At 32.6% G+C, this 26,842-nt stretch overlaps 2 protein-coding genes across 2 annotated transcripts; one reads left to right on the top strand and one right to left on the bottom strand.

Annotated features, from left to right (window-relative positions):
- The first annotated feature begins 343 nt into the window (after nucleotides 1-343).
- LOC134693516 (sialin-like) lies at nucleotides 344-14,880 on the top strand. Its single transcript, XM_063554352.1, has 11 exons — nucleotides 344-464; nucleotides 2,561-2,919; nucleotides 3,888-4,121; nucleotides 5,058-5,145; nucleotides 5,905-6,000; nucleotides 7,916-8,046; nucleotides 8,356-8,505; nucleotides 9,502-9,634; nucleotides 10,490-10,640; nucleotides 12,071-12,161; nucleotides 14,242-14,880. The coding sequence occupies exons 1-11, from the start codon at nucleotides 449-451 to the stop codon at nucleotides 14,878-14,880; spliced, it is 2,088 nt and encodes a 695-aa protein (XP_063410422.1). The 5' UTR covers nucleotides 344-448.
- Nucleotides 14,881-18,842: 3,962 nt separating this feature from the next.
- LOC134693032 (uncharacterized) lies at nucleotides 18,843-25,670 on the bottom strand. The gene is made up of 4 exons (XM_063553727.1): nucleotides 25,602-25,670; nucleotides 24,129-24,524; nucleotides 23,556-23,668; nucleotides 18,843-21,713 (listed from the first exon to the last, which is right to left on the bottom strand). The coding sequence occupies exons 2-4, from the start codon at nucleotides 24,522-24,524 to the stop codon at nucleotides 19,751-19,753; spliced, it is 2,472 nt and encodes an 823-aa protein (XP_063409797.1). The 5' UTR covers nucleotides 25,602-25,670; the 3' UTR covers nucleotides 18,843-19,750.
- Nucleotides 25,671-26,842: the final 1,172 nt, after the last annotated feature.

Genomic DNA, 26,842 nt, shown 5'->3' with positions numbered 1-26,842 from the left:
TCCATGTCTTGATATGTGAATGCATACACTTAATTTATATTGCTTGTTTTTATGTTGTTGTTATTTACAACTCTTTGTCATAGACGCACCCAAAATTTTGAAAAAAGGGCCCGAGGTGGATTTGTATGGCAAATTTATTTTCCAGATTGCTTTCTCATTGCCGATCTGTGTACTCGACTGAACATCAGACTAGGTTCAACTAATATTTGTCTATGTTTCAGTCAGTTTTACCTATGTCTCTGATGAAATCGTTTGCTCTCATCAGGAGATGATTCAGATTATATTACGAATACCTGTACTAAGTTACGTAGTATTGGACGTTCTATTTATTAGTATGACCATCTAATTATGTGGAAGCACGTCTTTAATCTTGCATCAGACATTTTCTCTACTCATATAGCCTTGTAAATCGTTATGTGTTATAGTGTATATCAATTGCATATAGGAAATGATGACCACGAAAGGTAAATGGGCATTTTTCATGATAATTTAATAACTAGCATACTTATATCAGAATATTGATTAACGATATCCTTATAAAAAAAGTAAAAACACAAAAATACTGAACTCCGAGGAAAATTCAAAAAGGAAAATCAAAAATCAAAAGGCAAAATCAAACACATCAAACGAATGGATAACAACTGTCATATTCCTGACTTGGTACAGGCATTTTCTAATGTAGAAAATGGTGGATTGAACCTGGTTTTATACCTAGCTAAACCTCTCACTTGTATGACAGTCGCATCAAATTCCATTACATTGTCAACGATGTATGAACAAAACAAACATACTCAAAGAGTAAATTAACGAATGAAAGACTTTTTTCCATTCGTTTGATGTGTTTTATCATTTGATTAGAGCTTTCCGTTTTGAATTTTTCTCGGAGTTCAGTATTTTTGTTACTTTACTTTTTATCGAACATGAGAAATAAACTAAAGGGAATTTGATCCTCAAATTTTTTTTTTTAAAAGGCAACAGTAGCATAACGCTGTTTAATAGTCATGAATAAATTAAGCGAAAACTAGGAACATCAGAAAAAAAGTGAACTGCAATAAAAACAAACGCCAATATACGAGAAAACCACTATTTGATCACAAATACTATATGTCTAACTTGGTAGGGGTCATTTTAAGGAAAAACAATAGTAAGTTGTACTATGTTTTATGGCTAGTCAAACCTCTTTCTTACACGACAATGACAACCTACGTGATAGGAAGTCAGTATAAATAAACGTAAAACCCCCGCTTAGTCATACATATGCCCAACTTCTATGGTCCATATGTAACACTGCGAATAAACAAAGAGAATCTAACATAAAACTATCAATACCAAAAGGTATTTTTTGTAAGAGGCTAAGAGAATTTTAGACCATCAAAAAGGATGGCTGACAAATGTTTCTGCTCCTGAACATAACAGGTACAGGAAAGTCTTTACAAAAAAGTATTAATACATACTTATTTAAAAGATAGATACAAGATAACATAGGAATATTAAGCTTTATAATTGGAAGTCAAATTGACATGTCATGGCAAATATGAAATAGAACAAAATGGCAGTATATCAAAGTAAAGACTGAACACCATGAACCTTACAAAAATATGGTGGTTTAATCTCAGATGATCAAAAAGGATAAGCAGATCCTGCTGCATATGCTTATATAAGAACAGATTCATGAGACGTTACATTTTAGGAAAGGGGGTGGTAAAACAACTCGAACATATCATTCGTATTCTGTGAAACAGATATTCCACAACATTTAACCAGCTTGTGTCCGGAATATTCAGTTTCGAAACTATTACTTCAACTTCCCCATTTGGAATCCATGGTGTATTAGCTTTATTGTAAGCAAGGAATTGATAATAGGAAATGCGAGCTTTGGAAAATCGTATTAAGTGAGACATATGATATATACTTATATGAAGGCTCTTTTCGAATTTTGCTACGTAGAAAAAAATTTGGGAAGCTGAAATCATCTGTTTTATCGTAATGTTTGGTCTCAACTGTCCATAATTGTAAATTTCTAGATGACAGATATGACATATTTGTTTAATGATTATTTTATTTTATTTGAGGTGACTTATAGGTCCATTGGGCTGGGTGTATTACGATTTATCATATATTATATGTTCATAAACTGTACATAATAACATTACCGGTACCAACAAACCAATTTTCCTGCACCAGATGCTCATTTCGACAATACATGTCTCTTCAGTTATGCTCGTGGCCAAAATATTTGAAATCCAAAGCTAATATAAAAGATGAAAAAGTATAGCCAAATCCGTTAAAGGAATCAGAGCTAAACATGTCACTAAAATAAATAATTTACTTACATGTCTTACTTACTTACTTATTTGTTTTTCTATTGTCTTTCTAAATAGTAGATGCTTTTATATTTCGCTATTGGTTTCGTTTGTTTTAGTGCAAACAATAAAAAACACGTGCTGGTTTTATTTTTTATCCGACTAATTATGTCTTATTGGTGAAAATGTAATAAAAAATAATGATTCAAATTTTCTTCAATTGATTTTTTTCTTCTTTTTTATTAAACATGTTAAAGGTAAGACTACGCAGAATGGATGTGTTCAGTATAATGGAACATTTAATAACAACGAAGAACAAAATGGAGTTAAAAAGTATGAAAAACACAGGGTTTCTTTTTCTAATTATACAAAATCTACATCGATATCGTCTGATTCCATGCCTGAAGTTAGTTCTTTACAAAGACCGTCCCTTATAGAAATGTATACATCAAAACGTTGGGGAATTACTTTTTTGGCTCTAACAGTGATTACTTTGTCCTTGACCTTGAGGATGGGAATGAGTATGGCAATCGTGTGCATGGTGAAGCCAAAGAATAACAACGACACTTTATCTTTTAACCAATCACAGAGCTTGTTAATTTCGAATCATAACGAGGTGAGTGGCTGACCAAAATATAGAATTTTAATAGCCTTATTCAAAAACAGGTAGGATATAAGAGAAAAAAAGAAAGAATACATATTACTGTATCAATTTTTAACTTAGATCAAACAAGATGCCGAGCAAAAGATTGAAAAAAAAAATCTATGCACCTTTTGATACTGTGACAAGCTAGGTTAGGCAAGGTTTGTCGTTTTTCATGAAACGGTAATTCAATTTACTTTTGATTTATAAGACAATCTGTTTACTTTTTTTATGGTTTTCGTTAAGACAGTAATTGCAAGAATGAAAAGTATTTTTTTCAGGAAAAGTTTGTGTTTATGTCAACTCTATGGTTATTTATATATAACAGATTGAGGTTTGGTATAATTGCCAATGCGACAACTATCCACAAAAGTTCAAACGAGTGTAAACAATTATAGATAATTGCACGACTTCAACAATGAGAATCCCCATACCTCATAGACGGTTATAAAATGCCCCTAGTTGAATTGGACAGCCACACAGGACTAACTTTTATCAAAGCTATGTTTGTTTTTCCATGAATGACTTGTTGACTGGAACAGGGACACACATGGTTCTTCCATCATTTTACTATTGTTTTTGTGTTTTTTCCTCAGAAATTTTACTAATAGTATTTGAATTGGGCATTTGTGCTAAGTCAAGTAACATTATCATTTAACAATAGGTTTCTTTTTTTCTGGAATGATTAATTGACAGTGACAGGAACAACCAGGATTAAGTTCTATCATTATATATACGTAAGGTTTTTTTTCGTTTTTTCGAGGAAACTGGTACAGTTACACAGCGAAAAGCTCAATCATACTATTAGGACAGTGACACAAAAGGTCAAGCGATTTTATCATGTTACTATGTGTTTCCATTTTCAAGTTTGACTTGTTGTCTGGTTTAGTAACACACTAGGTTAAGTTCTTTCATCCTATAATTATGGGTTTCTTTTCCAGGAATGGCTTGTTGACTGGGACAGTGATACACAAGGCCAAGTTCTTTCATCATATTACTATGGGTTCCCTTTCTTCTGTGTTCTTGGTGGGTATGCTGCGGGTAAATACAGCGGGAAAATAATCATGGTAATCATGATGACAACTTTAGCTGTTGCGTCCATGGGAATCCCTTATGCAGCTATTACAAGTCCATATATGGTCATGGTGCTGCGGATCATTGTCGGTCTGGCATCGGTGAGTATGACCTTACTATACCTATACGTTATGTTAGTACTGTATAAATAAAGCAATTGTAGTTTTCGAAGTTCAAAAACACATAAGGAAGAAACAGACCGAGAATATCACTTGACGTAAATGCATGCTATCAAATATTAACAAGTGATGCTTTCCTTATAATCTTCGGGTTTTACGGAGATTTGCATGCATGGATTTCTGGTTGCTATCCACGTATACAACGTTTTGCCATTTTGATTATAACACACAAAGCGGTCTTTGATTAAACAACCACATCAATATTCTTGAACTACAAGGTACATTAAAAAATAGTGAGGTCCATTAAGCACGAAAAAACGCTCGACTGTATCAAAAAACAAAACTTATTGAATTTGAAAATACCTAGCTGTCATATATAAAGTAACAGATAGAAACATAAGATAACGACCATTCATCTTTTGTGTGTTTAATAGGGTGTTCCTCGGGTGAAACCTTAGTTTTACTTTAATAACATAACAAAAAGTAAATAGCACACACGCATAGTTTTTTATTCAATAATGTTTTTCTTATTCTCAATAGAAACAAAAATAAAACTTCCAGGCTCTGCTTTCATAGTTCCCCGCAAATGTTATTAAACTATGTTTTAAAATATCCGTGTATCCACGAACGATGAATATAGGATGTCTAAATGATTTTTACAAAACATTCGATATTTAGATGATTCAGATTTATTGTAGGGTGGTTTAGAGCCAAGCATGATGGCAATTTTATCTAAATGGGCACCAGTCGTTGAACGATCACAAATGATTTCAACTGCAATCGGAGGTATAGCTTTTCCACAAACCGTGATTTTCTTGCATTTTTTTTTCTTACTTTCGCCAGCATAATGCTTGATTATAACGGTTTCCTGCTGTAGTTCTTTGCCATTCCCATTGATCATTCCGTTCCTTATTTCAGGGTGGTATAATGCCTTGCATCATGCAGATTTTATCTAAGTGGACACCGCTTTTTGAAAAATCACAAATAATCGCCACAGCTATGGCAGGTATATATCTTAATATTAAAGATTGAAGGGATTGCCTTTTATTACAAAATTCATATAAATATTCTTATAACGTGAGGGTATCCAAATTGCATATGTTTTGACAATTTTTTTCAACAAGTATATTCATTTATGATGCAGACAAAAGTTTATGTTCTGTCCGTGTTAATGTTACTTTATATTTAATTCTTCCAATTTAATTTTCAATCCATGATGAAAAATGAATCAATGAAAAATTTGTTTGAACCGACCTATAACGATCCATGATTCTGTAATGAGGAATATCAAATTGCATTAAATGTTATGCTTAAAATTACAATTGTTTAAGTCGTGAAAAAAAATATTGCTTTGTCTGATTTCTTCAAATATTAAAAACTATTTCACAATAGTCTGCTTTACTTATTGTGATGTGTCATACTTGTTTCATAATTTCTATGGTGCTTCTCAGTCAACATCCATACAAGTTTGTATTTAGTAACCCTCTTTAGTTACCAGTCAATTTACTTTGAATTACACGAAGTAGCTAAATAACACCTTTCTCCAGGCTCTACAATGCTTGCATGCTTTCTATCTGATTTTCATAATATTTTTTGTTTTCTTAAGATTTTGTTTTACAATTACAATAAATATTCTGATAACAAAAAATATATAAACTATAACTCGCATAGAAATTCAACCTTTGATTTGACAACCTTGTATATAAATGATAAAAATAGAATTACCATTTTACTAGAACATTTCAGAATATTATACTTTTTTCAGGACAAATCATGGGGAATGTTGTGACATTTATCTTCTCTGGCCTGATGTGTTCTATACCATATCAAAATGGTTGGCCTTTTATATTTTACATATTTGGTGAGTAGATTGTTAAATTATGCAAGGTTTTGTTCGTCACAAAACTAAAAGGGCAAGAGTCAACAACAGTAATTTAGTCTCCATATGGGTAATATAGTGTATCTTATTGCAGACACTATTTGTGGTTTATCATGTCAATGAATCTAAACAAAGACATTTGATGATTTTATATAGCATTCGCCATCCTACACCACAAATGACTTATTACATTGTAATCTCATGCATGGATTCCAAAAAAGATTGAAACCCTATGTGTTTACATAATGCTCTTCAACTTTGAACTTATTTGGCTTTAAAAATATTTTGATATGAGCGTCACTGATGAGTCCTATGAAGACGAAACGCGCGTTTGGCGTACTAAATTATAATCCTGGTACCTTTGATAAATATTTACAAAGTTTGATTTTGGCACATTTAGGCCTCTAACCGGTTACCCAACACACATTCTCAGATTTCCAATAACATCGATTTAACAAATTGTAGACCAAATTTATTTGGTGAATCTCTTATCTCGTATGATTTACTTAATTTAATGATTAGAGAACAAGTACAATTTGAAACGGATTTGGCTCGAACCTTGTTAATCAAAATATATCAAACGTTTAAAAGCTATGAATAATATATAACTATATAAGAATAATATAATAATAAAACATATAAGCGTAATACCACAAAATCAAAGTACGTCAACTCCAGTTGCATTTATAAAGGATACAAAATGTTCCCTTTAATTTCACTGTTGTAGGAAATTAGTCCTACATTTCACTTAAATCTGGGTCATAATATATATTGAGAAGAAGGAAAGAGGATATTGAACAAAACTAGCGCTTGTTTGGTATACTTATTTTTGACGAAATTTGTAATTCGCAACATAGGAGTAAAATGTATTATTGTGAAAGAAACATAAAGCAACTGGTAAAGTCTGAGTCCTTATATACATACAATCTTTTCAATATTTTTGATTTGAGCGGCAATGATACATAAAGGCAACAGTAGTGTATCGCTGTTCGAAATTTATAAATCGATAGGGGAAAACAAATCAGGGTTTTGAAGCTAATCAAAACGAAATCTGCATCTGGTGTGCCAAATTAAAAACATGGTTTGATGAGATTCATAAGGCAAATTCCCCCAACAAAAATGGAGACATACATTATTATTGACTTACATCTAGAAATTGACAATGAGGGTCGGTTGAAGACAAAACTTTACGACAAAAGAGATGATTTCAGCTTTCCAATTGTGAACTTTCCATTTCTAAGTAGCAACATTCCAGCAGCACCTGCATACGGGGTATATATCTCTCAATTGATACGATATTCCCGTGCTTGCATTTTCTATCATGATTTTCTTGATAGAGGGTTACTGCTCACAAGGAAGCTATTAAATCAAGAGTTCCAAATGGTGAAGTTGAAATCATCCCTCCGTAAATTTTACGGACGCCATCACGAGTTGGTTGACCGTTATGGAATAACCGTTTCACAAATGATATCGGATATGTTCCTTACGTCGTAACTACAATCCCCTTCCCTTTCATGAATTTGACCTACCGAATTATACTATTTACCGGATTTGTTATCACATAAGCAACACGACGGGTGCCGCATGTGGAGCAGGATCTGCTTACCCTTCCGGAGCACCTGAGATCACCCCTAGTTTTTGGTGGGGTTCGTGTTGTTAATTCTTTAGTTTTCTATGTTGTGTCATGTGTACTATTGTTTTCTGTTCGTCTTTTTCATTTTTAGCCATGGCGTTGTCAGTTTGTTTTAGATTTATGAGTTTGATTGTCCCTTTGGTATCTTTCGTCCCTCTTTTATTAAACTTATTCCGTACATGGTTTGTCTAATGCATGTGCATTTTAAATAGACAAAACAGAATCATACACGCTTACTTATGTGTAAAATGATATAATTGACAGGTGCTCTGAACCTCATGATAATGGTAGTCTGGGTTAAAGTTGTTTATGATCATCCTGAAGATCATCCAAATATGACAAAAGCTGAGGTGGACTACATCACAAGAGGGCGACGTGACAGTGCAAATGTCAAGGTGAGAGTTAGTTGAAGGTCGTTTTACGTATTTTCCTAAAATCAAAGTTTAACGACACTGTAACCACAAAATGTTTACATATATATTTAAGTAATGTTTAATTGAAATCAGGAAACTCTTGTTGTCAAAACCTAAACAATCAACAATTCTGAAATTATATTTCTTGTATTTCGTAAAAACACCACATGTAAATAGAATTAAAAAACCTGATCTATAAACCGTTACAACCAAATTAAGTTCAATAGAAAATCAACCACATCTTTAAATACATCACTGCATTGTGATAATCATTTTGCTCCTTTCATTTAGATGCCAGATCCCCCATGGCTGAAAATTATTACCTCACCGGCTTTCTGGGCTATACTGTCTGCACATATATCATTTGGATATATCTTCACAACACTTGGAACTTTTCTGCCGTTATATATGAATGACATAATGAAATTTGACACAACCATGGTGAGTTTACCATAACGATGTTCTATATTGTCATATAAACATGATAAAAAGGAATGGGAAAGTTAGTTCAGATAAATCTCAAAGGTCTGTTTATCAGTTTATAGATACAGAGTTATCTCTAACTTAATATTTTGAAAATGCAAATTTGCAAAAGTGAATCCTCTGAAAATGTTAGATATTTTAAAAAGTGCGTACATATGACTTTATACTTGATAATACCATTTACAATGCATGCTTACACTAATGAATCCTCTGAACATGGTAGATATAAAAATTGTTAAAGTGTTCACAAATGGTTTGATAACTATTGTTTCCATCGCCTACTTTCTGAGTATGATTATACAAATTACTAAACTCATACATGCTTTTGAGCCTTTTTTCCTGCCTTTTTTGTCTGGGGAAGTGTAACCATATAAAACTCACCTGCCGTGTATTATTTCGATAATATAATATGTTTTACTATATCCTGTTAAAATTTGTTGTTCATTTTTTGGAATATTGCTAATCCTTTTTATCAAAAAATCCGTTTCTACATTTGTATTTTTTATGTTGCACGTCCATATACTACTGTTCCTTTACTTCTTTAAAACCTGATGTGTTTCCCTCGGTTTTGGCTTTTAACCCATATTTGTTATCTCTGAATCGACTTTTAAAATTAAAACGAAGGGACACAGATGCATCATATAAGTTAACCAATTAGCGGTGGTGACTGTTAAATCTCAAATTAAAAAAATAAGCAAATGAACATATAGTTTTGTTTCAAACTAGAAATATTTGAAATGAACTCATCGAATGCAAATGTAATGCATACGTCAAGGAGACAGCAAATCCCAATAAAAATAAATTTAAGATATTAACAATTCAACGCAGGAAAATATATGAATTTCAAAGATAAGTTACGCTATGATTTCATGATACGAGTATAATTATAATATGTTAAAACTAAGTATGTGAATTTAATAGAACAAATGAATGTTGAGGTTTATCTATTTATAGAATGGAGTTGTATCATCTGTGCCGTTTATTGGTCGGTTGTTAGGGACAATGGTCAGTGGATATTTTGCAGATAAATTTTATGTGACAGGATTAATATCGACACGGAGTATAAGAATTCTGTTTCAAAGTATAGGTAAGATTTTCGTTTCGTACTTATTCAAGTTATCGTTAAAACGCAGCCACCCTCTCATAGTTAGCAAATACTAATTTATATTTCAGCCTGACATCTTACCCAATATATGGCACTATGTCATCAAAACGACAAAAATGCTTCAATCGTGTTTATGCTTTACGAGATATGAGATATAGGGAGGTGAGATATGATAACCAATGAGACAACTGCCCACCGGAGGTCAAATAAAAGGAATACAAGCAATTATTTGAGGTTGAGACTTACCCATAACATTGAGAATTGAATATGTGATGTGTAATTTTGATAGTAGGCACTAAACTACGGTTTATGGTTGGTTGAACATAAACATCTGTTACTAAAGTACAGTTAGTTCATTCTAAATTAGATTTTTTTTTAGTTATATTATTAAGAGAAATAGGAGAAATTTAAAAGAGGGACGAAAGATACCAAAGGGACAGTCAAACTCGCAATCTAAAACAAACTGACAACGCCATGGCTAAAAATGAAAAAGACAAACAGAAAAACAATAGTACACATGACACAACATAGAAAACTAAAAAATAAACAACACGAACCCCACCAAAAACTAGGGGTGATTTCAGGTGCTCCGGAAGGGTAAGCAGATCCTGCTCCACATGCGGCACCCGTCGTTTTGTAGGAATTTCAAACTTAAAGTCGAAAACAAAATCACAATGTCATGGCCAGCAAAACAAGGCAAAGACAAACAACAGTTTGCATAATAGTTTGCACTTGACTTACGAGTTTAAAATTCCTTTCTTATCTTCTTTGTCTAGTCTTCCTTTATTCTCAGCAAATTGGTTTGACTGATTAAGAAAGAGACTCTTACTGTTTCAGGTATGTTTTTGTCTGCTCCATTCCTTATTGGACTAAGCTTCTTAGATCATACTCAGAGAGAGCTAGCAGTTGTTTTATTAATACTCTATTGGTTTGTACAGGGTGCGTCGAGTTCTGGATTCAGGGCAAATCATCTTGATATTGCTCCAAGGTAAGATTAAATAATATAACATTCTTAGAACGATTGAAGTATGATGATCTTATTGTAAAAACGAATAAGTCTTAAGCTTGATATAAAGGGAACGTCAAGACGAATGTTGATACATATTTATATTTAATTTCTTATTAATATACTGTTTTCTATTTTGTGTCTTGTGTACTATTTTTGTCTGTTTGTCTTTTTTAGATAAAGGCAACAGTAGTATACCGCTGTTCAAATCTCATAAATCCATGGACAAAAAACAAAATCGGGGCAACAAACCAAAACTGAGGGAAACGCATTAAATATATTAGCCTTGGCGTTGTCAGTTTATTGTCGATCTATGACATGTATGAGTTTGATCGTTCCTCTGGTTACATTCGCCCCTCATTTGCACACGTTAGATTTTGATTGTAACTTATATCCTACATCAAAAGAATGAGAGAAAATTACTTAAAATAAATGCAAAATTTGTTCTATTTCAAATCCTAAACAGATATGTCTTAAATAAAGTCAGCCGTAGTATACCGATTTTACAAAGTCATAAATCGAATTAGAAATAAACAAATCCGGGTTACAAACTAAAAGCAAAGGTAGCATATCGCCTATAAGAGGAAAACATTGGAACAAAAAGAACACTGAATTGCAACAAAAAGTAACAATTGCATGTATCTGTGACGACTTTTTAAAACACTTTATTGTATAATTGTATTTGCACGAATTACTTCTCGCTTGTTGTCTACAGAAACGATGTGATAAAATATTTGTGAATATCTATAAACAGTTTACATTCATCGATATATATTGACGACCAATACTAAATTTCTAGTAATAGCTTACAGTGTGAGATAAGACAATCACTTACACAGTTCCTGAATTAAGGACACACACGCCAAAGCAAGTGATTTACATGTTACAGTCATACTACAGTCATGAAGAACAGTTTCAGCAAAAAATTATAAACATGTGTTACAACTGCACAGTTATTACAATTCGATAGTGGTTTTTTAGGTCCTAGTGATGTCTGTCTTTCATGTGGTATTTTATTGCCCGTATGTATAAAAAGTAAGACGCGAAAGATATCAAAAGGCTATGTAATAGAGGGACGAAAGATAATTGAGGTACAGTTTAACTCATAAATTGAAAATTAACTGACAACGCCATGGCTACATGTGCTATGTCCCAGATAAGCGAGAAATATGCATAGGAGATGCGTGTTCTGTCCATGCAGCATATACATGTATGTTTAGAACTCATGAGTTTGACGAGGGTTATTTTTCCTGTTGTGTTGTAGGTTGTGAATGAATCTACTAGTTAAGAACTCATCAAGTTACAATTGTTTCTCTGTTATTTTTCGGGATTTTCTTTATACAAACTTTCTTGCTCGTTTTTCGACCATTTCGTCGTATGAACCATTTCTTTATTGTGGTATTTTTCTTCAGATATGCAGGAGTACTCAATGGTATGACTATAACATGTGCATCACTAGCGTCCCTTGTATCTCCATTGCTAACTACTGCTATTGTCAAAAATGTGAGTTTTATTAGACGGATTACAGATTTGTGATTGGAGAAGTCAAATTTTCTATAAATAAAGTGAAATTTAATATTTTGATTCTACATCTTCGTAAATCCAGACAAACATCATTCTCGACGGAAACATGTAACTTTGATAATAGATATATGACCGTCACCTTTTTTGTAGCTTTCTTGGTTTCATTTGTTTATTGAAAATCTATATAGACATCTGACATACCTTGTCAATGCTCCAGGGTTGGACAATACGCAATGCTGAGATGTAGATATTGTGGAAGGTAGAACATGACCAGCTTTGTGGAAATATTTAACATTATATCATTGATCAGTGTACACAGAAGTTATCTCCCTATGTTTTGTATAGTATCTCCCTAGAATTTCTAATGTATACTAGTTCATACTTTTTTTTGGTGACTTGACAACATTTATATGCGTACCTTTTTCACTGTTGTTTGATTCAAAATTGTTGTTGCTATACTGTTTTCTTCTTGGACTTGTTTTTTTCAAATGTCTCTAAGGTATAATTCTTTCCCTTTTAATGCAAGTCGGAAAAAGATTCCGAGAATAATAAAATAAACGTAGGTTCATGTATCCGTTAATCAAATAGATTCATTACTGCCTCTTTTGATTTAATACAGGTTTGCTGGCGTTATTAATGGTCTAACCATGCTTTTCGCAACGCTAGCAGCCTTGGTCGCCCCTTTAGTCACTAATGTGATATTAAAGACAGTAAGTTTCATGAAATAAACATTTTACGATATACATATATTATAATCTTAGATTTTTAACAATACATGTATAAAGATCAACAGTGATATAACAACATATATTTTCCAGGTCCTTGTGATCATATAGCTCTTCAACTGTATCGTTTCTTATCATATCATTGGTTTTAGAATATTTGGCTTTTAGCATTATCGTTGTAGATTTACCCAGCATTAGCAATTCAGCAAGAAATGAATAACATTCTGTTTTAATTTTTTAACAATGAGAGACTTACCTGTTTGTTGATTTCCTTTATTCTAGATCTGTTGAATGTATGAATTTTCACCTAGGAAAACACGATAAATAAGTTCGGTGTCATATCGTGTTTTCACTTAGTTTGTTTTTCCCTTAGGAAAATATTTGTCACAACTTTTTTAAATTCTCAGTATTTACTGGTTTTCAGCTAATTGATTATTACGACGAATATATAAAAAGTAGGATTTTCGACAATATTTAGCTAAAACATGTAAAAGGGGCATACCTTTTTTGGAATTTGGGAGTTCAACACTTTCTTCTCGTAAGTTTTTCCAATGTTTGGGACTAAATGTCAAAGATTCGTCTTATGCATAATAGACGCAAGTCTGTCATACAAAATACTTTGTGGGGTTCTACCCGCTAGATATCGACAACGAGGTTTACCTTTGCGACAAAGGTTATTATCATCTGTTTATTATCAATATAATTCCTCTTCTAACTAGAATAGATGTACAAATAAGTTTGAGTGTTTTCCTATAATGATTTCCTTAAATATGTTTTCTGTTTTCAAGGATGTCACATGACCACTACTCTAAACAATAAAGTTAAATCATCTGTTAGAATGTTTTACAGAAATATTACAGTGACAATATTTCGCTGATATGTTCTTTTTTTATTCTGGCTACCTGATCAAGTTTTATTTTCCAAGTTAAAAGTTATACTATAAGTGAGGAACGAGATAACTTTATTTCTATAAACAAACTTGATATCCCCCTATTTGATAAAAAGATGTACAAACAATGAAACACCTGCTTATATTTGGTTAAGTGAGTATACAATCTCCGGGTGCTTGCATTTCAATATCACTTCTTTTAATTTTAAACGGTCACAAAATTCAGATATTTTAGGCAAAGTTGTTTGACAAATTCAATCAGTACTGATCGAAATGATCTTACAAGCAAGCGTTTATTTTTGTAAGTCTGTGAATTCTGGCGCCTTTAATATATAAGATCTAAGATGAAATGTGCAGAAGTTCAGATATCGCATATCCTTGTATCTTACAATTATTTCTTTTAAACGTGATGTTATTAATACCTTCATACTTATTCGTATTTTAGGGAACACAAGAAGAATGGCAGATTGTTTTCATAATATGTGCCGGAGTTGGTATTGTAGGCACTGTTTTGTTTGATTGTTTTGCACAAGGCGAGGAGCAGTCATGGGCACAGGATCAGGAAATCAAAATAAAAACACCGCATTCTTCTCGAAACGCATCCCAAGCTAGTCTCAATAATGAGGAATACAAGATGGAGGATGAAATAATGCAAATGTCTTTACAAGAAAATGCAAAAAATACAGATAAAGCTAGATGTGCTTCTCTAGAATTTGAAGAAAAATTGAAGGACGAACCCAAGGTTGGTATTGATAACCGAACTTTTACACCTGAAGACAATGAAACCAAAACTAATATTTCAAGCCATGCAAATGATCAAGAATCAAACTTTGCAGTTATAAATAACGATCCAACAATGAAGGACGAGATACCTTTGGATACTCACGGTATAATTTCCAAAGAAAACAAATTTGATGAAATTGAAATACAAATTGATGATAATTCAGCAGATGAAGTTATAAATCAAAACACATTCCATCACGAATCTTCAATCCATATGTCTGATAGTAATGGAGCTTTGGTAAATAGAAAACGTTTGAAATTGTACATTCCAAATAGAAAGGACGAAAGTACCCGGTTATAGTGATCACGTTAATAATTAAAATGTTTGTATTTTCATAATAAAAGTTTAAACAAATAAAATCATCGATATAGTTCATATTTTTGTTACCTTTTGATATTCGAATTGTTGTTTGAATGACTTTTCTTCAAATAGAAAAAATAACAAATGAAACGGTTACAGTGTGCACGACGTTTCCAGCGTTAGAATAATTTTCAAAACACCCCTAGCTTCTGGTGGGGTCCGTGTTATTTTGTTACCCTATTTGTGACATTTTGTTCACGCACCATTTTCAATATAATGGAAAGTGATTTGCATGTCGTACAAGTGAGAGGTTTAGTGATATAGAACCATGTTAAATCCACCATTTTCTACATTTGAAAATGCCTATACCAAGTCAGGATTATGACAGGATACTCCCGGTAAATATCCGTTTGTTTGATGTGTATTATCATTTGATTTTGCTAGTTCCCATTTCACATATAATCCTGCTGGCCACGTTATTACCGGTGACCTCAACATTGTTAATAACACTTCTCTACGAAATGTGTAATCGAAAGGTCAGAAATATCGTGAGCCTGAATCCATCAATTGGAAAAACAACTTTAAAATTTTGATGGATTCAGTCGAGGCAATGGGCTAAGCGCGAGAAGGAAGACGTAGACACTATTTCCGAATGGATTAAGTTGATACAAACCAGAATTAAGAAACTAAATGGGTCAATCAATGCCCATGCTACGTCAATCTTTAAAGACCCAAATGTTGCAAAACACCTATCCGACGTTCATGACAAATATGTTGTTGTCCCCGCAGATAAAGCCGAAAATAAAATTTTGTGTGTAAAAGTAATTAAATTAACTGCTTGATAAACGAATTAGGTATTGACAATTCATATGGAAATTCAACATATACCCTCACGACACTGACCAAAGACGAAATTCTGGTTAATCAAAGGTCTGTTCTATGTTCCTGTGGAAATTCAACCAAAGATAAAGAACTGGATCTTCCATCACTGCATTGGATACCTAAACTACATAGTAAGTATCCTTACAAACAACGGTTTATTGCTGGGTCTTCCTAGTGCTACCCCAAACCTCTTTCTAAATTATTAACATCCATTTTATCAGCAATCAAAGACGGACTTCAAAGTTATTGTGAAACTGCCTATTCTAGAGGTGGCGTGAATCAGATGTGGATACTTAAAAATTCCAAAGATCTTTTAGAGAACATACAATCTAATTCTCTTTCATCTTGTAACCGTCTTAAAACATTTGACTTTTCTACTCTTCACACAAGTATTCCACATTTCAAACTAAAAGACAAATTCAAAGAGTTGGTATTGCTTATTGCATAAAAAAGAATGGCCAACGTAGATACAAGTATCTTGTCTGAGGGAGGGATAAATCCTACTTTGTAAAGGATCACTCTAATTCAAACAAAAAAATCTCTGAAACTGATATTATCAAGATGATTGATTTCTTGATTGACAACATATTTGTTACGTTCGGAGGACGTGTTTTTCAACAGACTGTCGGCATTCCAATGGGAACAAACTGTGCCCCTCTACTTGCCGACTTGTTTCTTCATTATTATGAGGCTGATTTCTTGCAGGAACTTCTTAGAAAGAAGATTAGAAGTTAGCAATATACTTTAACTCTACTTTCCGCTATATAGATGATGTTCTTTCACTAATTTTTTCAAAATTTGGTGACTATGTGGAACGCATCTATCCCATCGAAACAGTGATAAAAGATCCTACAGATACAACTAAGTCGGCTTCATATCTTGACTTACATCTAAAAATTGACAATGAGGGTCGGTTGAAAACAAAAGAGCTGATTTAAGCTTTCCCATTGTTAACTTTCCATTTCTAAGTAGCAACATTCCAGCAGCACCTGCATACGGGGTATCTATCTCCTAATTGATACGATATTCCCTAGCTTGTGTTTCCTATCATGATTTTTATTGATAGAGGGTTGCTGCTCACAATGAAGCTATTAAACCAAGGGTTCCAAATGGTGCAGTTGAAATCATTCCTTTGTAAATTTTATGGACGCCATCACGAGTTGGTTGAACGTTATGAAATAACCGTTTCACAAATGATATCGGATATGTTCTTTGCGTCGTAACTACAATGGCCTTCCCTTACATTAATGTGACCTACCGAATTAAAATATTAATCGGATTTGTTATCACATAAGCAACACGACGGGTGTCACATGAGGAGCAGGATCTGCTTACCCTTCCGGAGCACCTGAGATCACCCCTAGTTTTTGGTGGGGTTCGTGTTGTTTATTCTTTAGTTTTCTATGTTGTGTCATGTGTACTATTGTTTGTCTGTTTGTCTTTTTCATTTTTAGCCATGGCGTTGTCACTTTGTTTTAGACTTATGAGTTTGACTGTCCCTTTGGTATCTTTCGTCTTTCTTTTGATCAGGGACTTTCCTTTTTGATTTTTCCGCGGAGTTCAGTTCTTTTTGGATTTTATTTTTTCATCGGGAAAGATCTTGAAAGTCTAATATTCAAATCATGTGTAAGTAAAAAAAAGAAATGAGCCCAGAACAAACACATAGTCTGATATAAATTGGTTTTATTTCTGTTGCAATGTTCATGAAATGATCGAAACTATTTACATATCATTAAAATTCGTGTTAAGGAAACCTCTATATTGCCACGTATCGAAAAATAATGTGAATCAAATAACGAACATGGCCCTTCATATGTTGTTGTTCGGTGTGTGTCATGCCTCTGTGATTAAGTCCGTATTTTGACCTATTCTTGTTTACTTTTACACATTGTGAATCGGACAGAGAGTTGTCTTCTTACAATCATACCCCTTCTTTTTATTTCTACTAATATAGATGTGTAACTAACGGCAAAGTCTCGAATTAAGTATAACAGAGGTAATGAGGGGAAACACATGTCCCTGACCTAAATAAAGACAACAGTAGTATACTACTGTTCAATTGTCATATATTAGTTAAACAAATACAAATCAGGGTTTCAAACTAAAACAGATGGTACACCAACTTTCATAAGGCAGTTACATGAAACTCATCCACATCTCCTTTAAATTTCGACTTACATATATAAAGGTAATAGAAGTATACCGCTGTTTAAAAGTCATAAATTGATTTAGAAATAAACAAATCTGGGTTACAAACTAAAACCGAAGGAATGTATCAACTAAGACAGGAGAACGAAAGAACAACAGAAACACTGAACGGCAACAAAGCTTTTTTTACAGATCAATGAAATAGCAAACAGGAAGGAACGGCCATGAAGAACATGAAACTCTGTCATAACGACATCATAAACAATATTAGGTTGTCGTTGTATATAGATACAGGAAGATGTGGTGTGAGTAAACAACTCTCCATCCAAATAACAATTTAAAAAGTAAACCATTATAGGTTAAAGTACGGCCTTCAACACGGAGCCTTGGCTCACACCGAACAACAAGCTATGAAGGGCCCCAAAATTACTAGTGTAAAACCATTTAAACGGGAAAACCAACGGTCTAATCTATATAAACAAACGAGAAAAGAGAAACACGTATATATTACATAAACAAACGACAACTACTGTACATCAGATTCCTGACTTAGGACAGGTGCAAACATTTGATAACCCAGATCCTAATCAGTATGTATACCCTTACTATAAATCTAACAGTTTTTAACACCTGATAAAAACATATGTCATTTTGATGTAAAAGCTCGACATATTTATCATCAATGACATTTGAGGGCGGTTGTTACACCTGTAAATAAGGCCACATCAAATTATTACTTGTTGAAAAATTGTATGACAGATAGATTGTCTTCTTGTAAACACTTGCATACTAGTAAATAAGTCACGTGTCAGTAACTATTATTTGTTCGTGTCTACACCCATCGATCTTTATTTTTTTAATTGTGGCCTATTAGGATTGTCATTTCTTTCACACAAATGTGGTATATTGTATGAATAATTAACCATTCATGATCACGTTGAATATATCTAATTAGGATTCTTTCCTGGTTTATTTCAAATTTTCATGAGTGTAATACATGAATAAATGATAAATAAATTAAAAACTAAATACAATTTACATAATGATTGATGAATAAATAACATAATGGAATTTGAATGAAATTACTAATTTGTGTCTTATAAAATAGCTTTATACCTTTACTGATAATACGGCATATTTTTTGCTGTTATAGTAAAGTAACCGTTAACAGACATTACAAAATTATTGAGTAAGTTAAAAATTTCAAAGTATGTTTTATAGCATGGATATGAAAAATGACAAGAGCAAAATCAGAGATATTTCGCTTATAATATATTATACAAAAAATTAAGAAGTTCATTTTGAAAATGTCAAGGTTCTCAGTTATCATTTTCCAAATTACAGAAAAAGAACAGTAAGTTAAAGATAAATAATCAAATAAAGCTCTTCAAAGAAAGTATTTAGTTTTCGTGATGCTAAGTTACTGTCTTATCCCCTCCTATTCATTACACAATGAAATATCACACAATATAAAAATATATAATAACCTCCTAAACAAAAAAGAAAATATGACAAAAGAGGAAATACAATCATTAAACAAAGCAGTTGATTAAAAACCGTTTGATTAAAGTCCAGATCAACACATAAAGAGTTGTCCAATTGCTTTGAAAAAAAATTAACATAGATTTAAGATAATGTTCAACACGTGGTTGGCTTCATTTTATAGATTTTCATTAGTACAGTAAATGAATGTTTTTTCTAAGCCAAACAGGCCACCTGTGTTTATTTCAAGAGATAGGAGACACGACGTAAAGTCTTTCGCAATTATCGTCTACCATTTTAAATAGCAACATTATAGCTATCGACAAGCTCATTTCGTCCCTTTTCAAACGTCACATTTTTACAGATGAGGATATCCAACCCATGGCCACGTGTTTTCATAATCACAGTAAAATGTCAGAAATATATCGTCATCTTTGTTTGTTGGACAATGTTGACTGTCAAATGAATACCTGTTCATTACTGCATCCCCGTACGTATCTCCGTACATTTTCGGTAAGGATTCAGTAACAGAAATAAGTCCAGAACAGATCTTATATTTTGGCGGGCTTGATCCGGAAATCAAACAACGTGGTTGACAGATTCGTCCGTTGGCGTCATAGGCTGTGATATATGATTGACTTGATCCGAGTTTTGGGTGTTTAATTGCTACATATGTTACAGTCTCAGATATAGGCTGTCTTTCATCTACGATTGCATAATCAATATACTTTCCTTCGTATGAAACACCATCAGCTTGAACAAAAACTTTCGATGCCCCAGACCCAGATCTAACTGCTTTGGGATACGAAGCTGGTGATCCAGTTCTTAGTTGCTGTTGAAGATTTAAATAATTAGACGGAGAATAAAAGTCAGCGCCTTCCGAAACGCGTCCGTTTTTTATAATTTTACAGTCAAAAGACGAACCAGGTGGACGTTTGTGTATAATTCTGACAGGAGTAAAAGCCCATCGCCCAACATCGGAGATCCCATCCATTGCAAAGGTATTCTGCATAGGCAAATCGATAAATCTACTTTTTTCTACAATTTCGTCATTGTCTACCAGAATGTTAAAGGCGGTTGCACTTGAAGTTTTACCTCTTCTCTTAGCTATTGTTGGTAATCCTTTCATTTCGGAAGTTGACATAACTGTTTTGTGCTGTGCTTGACCAGTATTAGAATGCATACCTCCCATGTTCGAACCACCAACAGGGGATCTGACATCGCTAAAATAGTTTCTTCCATTTTGTGAAGAATTGGGATCTGGGTAAACGTTTCCGCCATTTAAATGGTCAAATCCTGGAGATGTACCAGTGATATCTGACATTGATGTTTTAATTCTACCAAAAGGAGTTCTAATTGAAATGCTACTCTCTGATAAGCCTACACCATGGTTACCCGCTGGGTGTAACATTTCGGCTTTTGCTGCTGCTAGTTTTGGGTTATATACTGCACGTTTGACTCTGTTAACTTGTTTTTCAATCGTCCTGGGATCTATACTTGAAGGTACAAACTTCTGTTGTACGTCAAGTGTCTTTTCTAGAGGGTCATTGCTGAAAGCCATTCTCTCGTTACTTCTCATCATAGATGCAACGGGTGCTCCGAAGGTATTTCCGGTAGGTAATTGCGGACCATTCGTTCGGAATGCCCTTGCTGAAACTGACACACATACTTGTCGTGTTGCATCGCATTCTAAATATGGCGAATCCCCGCAATCAGGGCATTCAGGGGATCTTTCGTATTCATATATCCTCATAAAGGCATTATGATAACCATCAACATTGCGTATTCTTCCTAAATTTACCATTCTTGACCAAGGCCAATGACCATCAACTCCAGTGTTTGGGTAATCAAATTGTGGATTGAGACCTTGTTGAAATTGTTGTCTTCTAAAAAGTTCCCATACGTAATCGATGTAGCAATGATGCAGAAAAAATAGAGGATCATACGCACTACTTGTTAATCCACCCATGTGACCATTTATCCAAGCATGGACGTTGTTATGGTGACCTTCAAGGTCATTATTAGCTCCCGATGTTGGTTGTGTTATATCTCTATGGAACCTCTGTGACAAAACGGCCTGTATCCCTTCAGGTGTCATTAGGGAACCAGGACTTCCAATATTTCTCTGTAAAACCGCATCTGTTGGATCTCTCCAGTTGGCAAATGGTCCAGAATCTACAATGCCATCTCCATTTCCAAAGAATCTGGCCGTCCAGACAATAGAGTCGATAGGGTCGTCCAGCTGCATGTTAAAGTCCTTGGTACTGTCCCAGTATGGAAGTGAAACATCCGGGTCTTTGGTCCGCAGTGCTTCTTCAAATCTACAAATTAACAACATCATGTTGATTGTTTATAACTGGAGTTTTCTTAAAACTACATAACCATGCAAGACAAAATATTACAGGAGATATAAATCTCTCTCTCGTACGGTAAAGATGAGGTCACATTTCAGATATCATAAAGATGGCAATCATATTTAAAATATTTTGTACAGACTTTTAATCTAAAATATCTTATTATATATATATTTGCGAAAGCAAATTTACAGATCTAACATTGTTGGGTTGATGTTTAGACGAGTTGTATATATATATATACAACTCGTCTAAACATCAACCAACAATGTTAGATCTGTAAATTTGCTTTCGCAAATTTTTGGTTCTTCCCTCGCCGGGATTCGAACCCATGCTACTGTGATAACGTGACACCAAATCGCCTATATATATATACGATGGACCTATCTCTGTATAAGAAAAATGTTCATTTTTTTACAATGACTTTGTGGAAGATCTTTGAGGTTTCATTTAAGTACATACTCATACAGGACAAAATATGAAAGGCGATATAAATCTAATGCTCGTACAGTATAATCAAAGATAAATGAGGTCAAATTTAAGGTATAATAAAAAAAATATGTTTTAAATATTTTGTAGACTATTCAATCTAAAATATATTAGTATATATAACTATACGATTGGCCCATCTCTGTATTTATATCTTTTTAAATGTGACAAAATAAACATGTTTATCAAATTACTAGTTTTGATAATAAAACAAATATGCTTGCAAATGAAGAAAAATAATATTTCTACTATTTATTTTTGATAGGTATCAGCTTTTTAATTACTAATTAAAACATAAATAATAAAGTACTTTGGCTGAACGCTTTGGTATGGTTTAACCTTGAACATTAAGTATGTTACTGTGCCATACCCATACTTAATTAATAAAACGTAGTTATATGTTAAAAGAAATTGATAGGCCATTGGTGGAGATAGATTGTCTCATTAATATTCACATAACAAACCATATGTAAATATTAACCAGTTTCATATGTTTTTTTGAAAAATTACAGCATTATCAAAATTGTTGCGAATGAATTTTTGACCATTTTTGTTCGGAGTTTTTCGCATGCATCAAATATTGAAAAACGATATTTATGAAAATAAACTAAATAAAGAAAATAAGTATAACTTTAGATGAATAGAAAGAAATGTTGTTCACATAAATGTGATTTCAAAAAGTAAACTAGTATGTATCATGTTTATGCACCTTAAAATTATTTACGGATGAGTTTATGAGTGACCGAGTCGTCTGAAAATGTCATTTGCATGACCTGTTTTACTAGAAGGTATTTTGTTTTTTGTAAGTTAGGGTTTGTGGGGTTCGTGGGGTTCGTGGTTTTTATTCTTTAGTTTTCTATGCTGTCTTATGTGTTCTATTGTTTGCCTGTTTGTCTTTTTTAATTTTTAGCCATGGCGTGGTCAGTTTATTTTTGGTTTATGAGTTTGACTGTCCCTCTGGTATCTTTTGTCCCTCTTTGTTAGGGAGTTCATATCGTTGGATGTCCTTTATTTTTCCAATTGTCTATTCAAAACTTAAAAGACAGTCAAACTGTACCCAATGGTAATGGCCGTTTATCTCTGGTGGCGTTTGTGTGCTGGCTTACAATGAACATTATCTATGGATTAATTTATCTTTGTCATATTGTCTGGTTACTGTTTTGGCTTACAATGTCATCTATTTTATTCATAATATTTGGATATACTGCTTCGTTGATTTTGATACGGTGCAGAGTGAAACTCAGTATTAAATATTTTAGGGAAGGAAAGATTCGAAATTTAAAGTATGGCATAATTGTAATAAAACTATATTATACTTACATATATAAGTAATATCTATGCCATCCCAGGAAATTAGGTCCAAAATGGGCCGCTTGTACAGCATTAGCTGAATGTAGACCTCCAATGGCGTCGTATATATTGGGTCGCACACTCTGTAATATAAAGTTATTAATTGACAAATAAAAAAGATTTCTTAGAGGGATAATATCTAGAAACCTTTTTTTAGGATTTATTTGAATTATTAAAACAAATAAAACTTTCATAATAAATCATTATAATAATTCATTGTACTGGTATACCACAACAAGGAAACCCCAAATTTGGCATGTTTTGTCAGTTTATATTTGTGGTTTTTTTTTATTTGAGAAGAATTTGGCTGTTAAGTATATATCTTAAGGGAAAAGTAAAATCACAAAAACAATGAACTCAGAGGACAATCCAATCGGAAATTCTATAATCAAATGACACAACACATCAAAAACGAAGAGAACTGTCATATTCCTGATTTGGTACAGGAACCCTTGTAAACATTTTCTTCAGCTAGTGTGTTTGAATGACTACAAATTAATATCACATTAATGTTTGCAAACATTATAAATACTGAAAACTTACAGTATCAAGTTTGAGTTGTACGACAGCATTGAAAAATGCCTGTCTCTCTGTATCTGTCATAGCTCGAATTTCTTTCCTTATCCTTCTCTGGAACGGCCCTCCTTGGGTCGCCTGTCTCTTCTGTCTGTGGTTAAACAGATTATTTTCTAATCTTTCCACATAAGTAAAGACACTTGGGTCAATATTTACACTATATCTGTCCGCGGCTGTCTTTGTCCAGTAGTAATTTCGACAATGGGTAAACACAGAGTAAGACGGTTTTGTAGTTATATCAAACTTTCTGGTTTGGTTGTAGAAACATTCATATAATAATCGTGGCATGGGTTTGTCCTCAATAAGACCATTTACTGTAATACTTAATAGTATTATACAGATACTCTCTATTAGAAATGACATCTGAAAGTAAAAAAATACACTTAATATACTTTGCAATAGAAATAAAATCTGAAAACAAATAAAAATACACTTTAAATCTTATTTGCATAGTCTAAACACATAACTGTTTTTTCTGATGATTTGTTTGAGATGAAAAAAGTAAAATCACAAAAATACTAAACTCCTAAGAAAATTCAAAACGAAAAGTCCCTAATCAGGTGACAAAATCAAAAGCTCAAAAACTTCAAACGAAAGGGCTACAACTGTCATATTCCTGACTTGGCAAACATTCTCAATTAAACCAGGTTTTATAGATACACCTCTCACTTGTATGACAATCGCATAAAACTGTCTTAAATCGACAACGATGTGTAAACAAAACAAACAGACATATAAAATAGGGGTACATCAGTTAACATTGGGTTATTATTTTAATCACTAAAAAAGCTCTCATATGTTTCTAAAACAATTGATCTTTATCTTTATGCATTTAAGACTTTAAACAGTTTTTAATTTGAACCTTGATCAAATAAAATTTAATAACGATTGATAGCTTTGGTAAAAATTGCTTGCATTTTTTCATCTTTATTTTATATACATCAAATAATGAGACCTACAACTGAAATGAAAATAATTTCACCAATTACAATATTTCATTTTATGAAAAGTTAATTCACGTCACCTGTTATTTTATCATATTTTTGTAATTCTTTTATTATTCCTAATTATATTTAACCAGTTACAAAACTTTCATCTAAAAAAATATTTTCATGTGAATTTTAAATTTGGTGTTTTATTTTCTGTTTATACATTTGTCTAATTCTTAATCAAGACTTCAGATTCATAGATTTTTACAAATATTCTTGATGCGTTTCCTTATAACCGTTCAAGGATTGACGGACAAAATATAAACACTAAAAGCAACTATATCTTGTGCAAAAATTATAGTTACATTTTATTTTATGTCTTGTTATTTAGAGTTGAAGTAATATGATAATATCTTTAAGATCATATTTAAAATTTTACATGTGTGTAATCCTGCTTGATTGTTTTCTGCCTTTATGTAAAAATAAATACAAAAAAGCAACTATATCTTACCTTTATAAGTATATAATTGTATGTGGTGCGACTCCTGTCGTTTTATATACCTTTGATGTACAATGTCTATAACAAGGAAATACACCTATTTTGTATGACGTCACGTCAAACACTTTGTCAATTTGAGGCTTTTTGTTTGGCCACATACACACAAAACAGCACGTCAATCACTAGCTCGCGCATTTTAACGGTAAATATGAAAGACAACATAAAATGACAAATAAAACATCTTTTACTCTGAAAATCAATAGATAGTACAATTGTAAAATAAGCAAATGAAATCATTTGTTTGTTTGTTTCAATATCTTAAATAAAGTGTTTTTGATTCCTATTCGTTTTGTGGTTAAATTGAAAGATAACATAAACTGAGAAAACAACATCTTTAACACTTAAATTCATTACAAAATTTTTAGTATAATTCTAAAATAAACAAATGAAATCATTTGTTTGTTTGTGTGAATATCTTAAATGAAGTCGTTTTCAATTCCTTATCATTTTGTGGTTAAATTAATAATTCTAAAAAGTTATTGTAGTTATTATATGGATTTGTTAATACAATATATGTTGCTTGAATTATATGCAGATACTTTTTACATTTATATGTGGAAAATAATTGTATTAATATGTTTTATCTTTAATTTGACATAAATAAAATATAAAGAATGAAGAGTATGTCAAGGTTGTCCGATAACAGCTAATATATATATATTAAATCGGACAACCTTGACATACTCTTCATTCTTAATATTTAGGTTAAGATTGGAAATATAGTGAACTCTTTAATTTTGCAATTGTCTATAAAAAATATTGTAACTGATTCAGTTCCAGTCTGCCTAAGAATCAGGCAGTGGTGAAAACATGACAAAAAAAACCACCCAATTAGACATTGGTTTTATGTCATAATATGTAGTTATGCACAAAATTAACATTCATTTCCGTTTTCTGTAATAGAAGATAAAATTTGGTTGAAATGCACAGGAAAATTAACGAATAAGGGGAGATAACTCTGTAAATTGCTATCATTATAACCAATTTTCTAACCAAGTTATTTGATATTACTAGACACACACAAACAAAAGACTTATTATTTTTGATTCAGGATGATGGTTAGTATCAAATAACATGATTAGCTCGGTAGGTTTTTTCTGAGCATATTTTGATTTTTATTTAAATTGCCTGATTTTTACAAAGACTGACACTTAAGTTTCCTTAATTGATTTAATATGTAGTGAACTAATGCA

The sequence above is a fragment of the Mytilus trossulus genome, chromosome 12, assembly GCF_036588685.1.
Source record: "Mytilus trossulus isolate FHL-02 chromosome 12, PNRI_Mtr1.1.1.hap1, whole genome shotgun sequence".
NCBI lineage: Eukaryota > Metazoa > Mollusca > Bivalvia > Mytilida > Mytilidae > Mytilus > Mytilus trossulus.
The sequence above is the reverse complement of the archived record's forward strand: the minus strand, read 5'-3'. Positions and strand labels throughout refer to the sequence as shown.

What these genes read in the sequence shown, in the direction of transcription:
- LOC134693516 (XM_063554352.1), top strand. An exon ending in GTGACAGTGCAAATGTCAAG is followed by an intron (nt 8,047 to 8,355) that starts GTGAGAGTTAGT and finishes CCTTTCATTTAG; the next exon opens with ATGCCAGATCCCCCATGGCT. An exon ending in TGAAATTTGACACAACCATG is followed by an intron (nt 8,506 to 9,501) that starts GTGAGTTTACCA and finishes ATCTATTTATAG; the next exon opens with AATGGAGTTGTATCATCTGT.
- LOC134693032 (XM_063553727.1), bottom strand. Translation starts at nt 24,524, where the DNA reads ATGTCATTTCTAATAGAGAGTATCTGTATAATACTATTAAGTATTACA. An exon ending in TACAACTCAAACTTGATACT is followed by an intron (nt 23,669 to 24,128) that starts GTAAGTTTTCAG and finishes TTTATATTACAG; the next exon opens with AGTGTGCGACCCAATATATA. An exon ending in CATAGATATTACTTATATAT is followed by an intron (nt 21,714 to 23,555) that starts GTAAGTATAATA and finishes GTTAATTTGTAG; the next exon opens with ATTTGAAGAAGCACTGCGGA.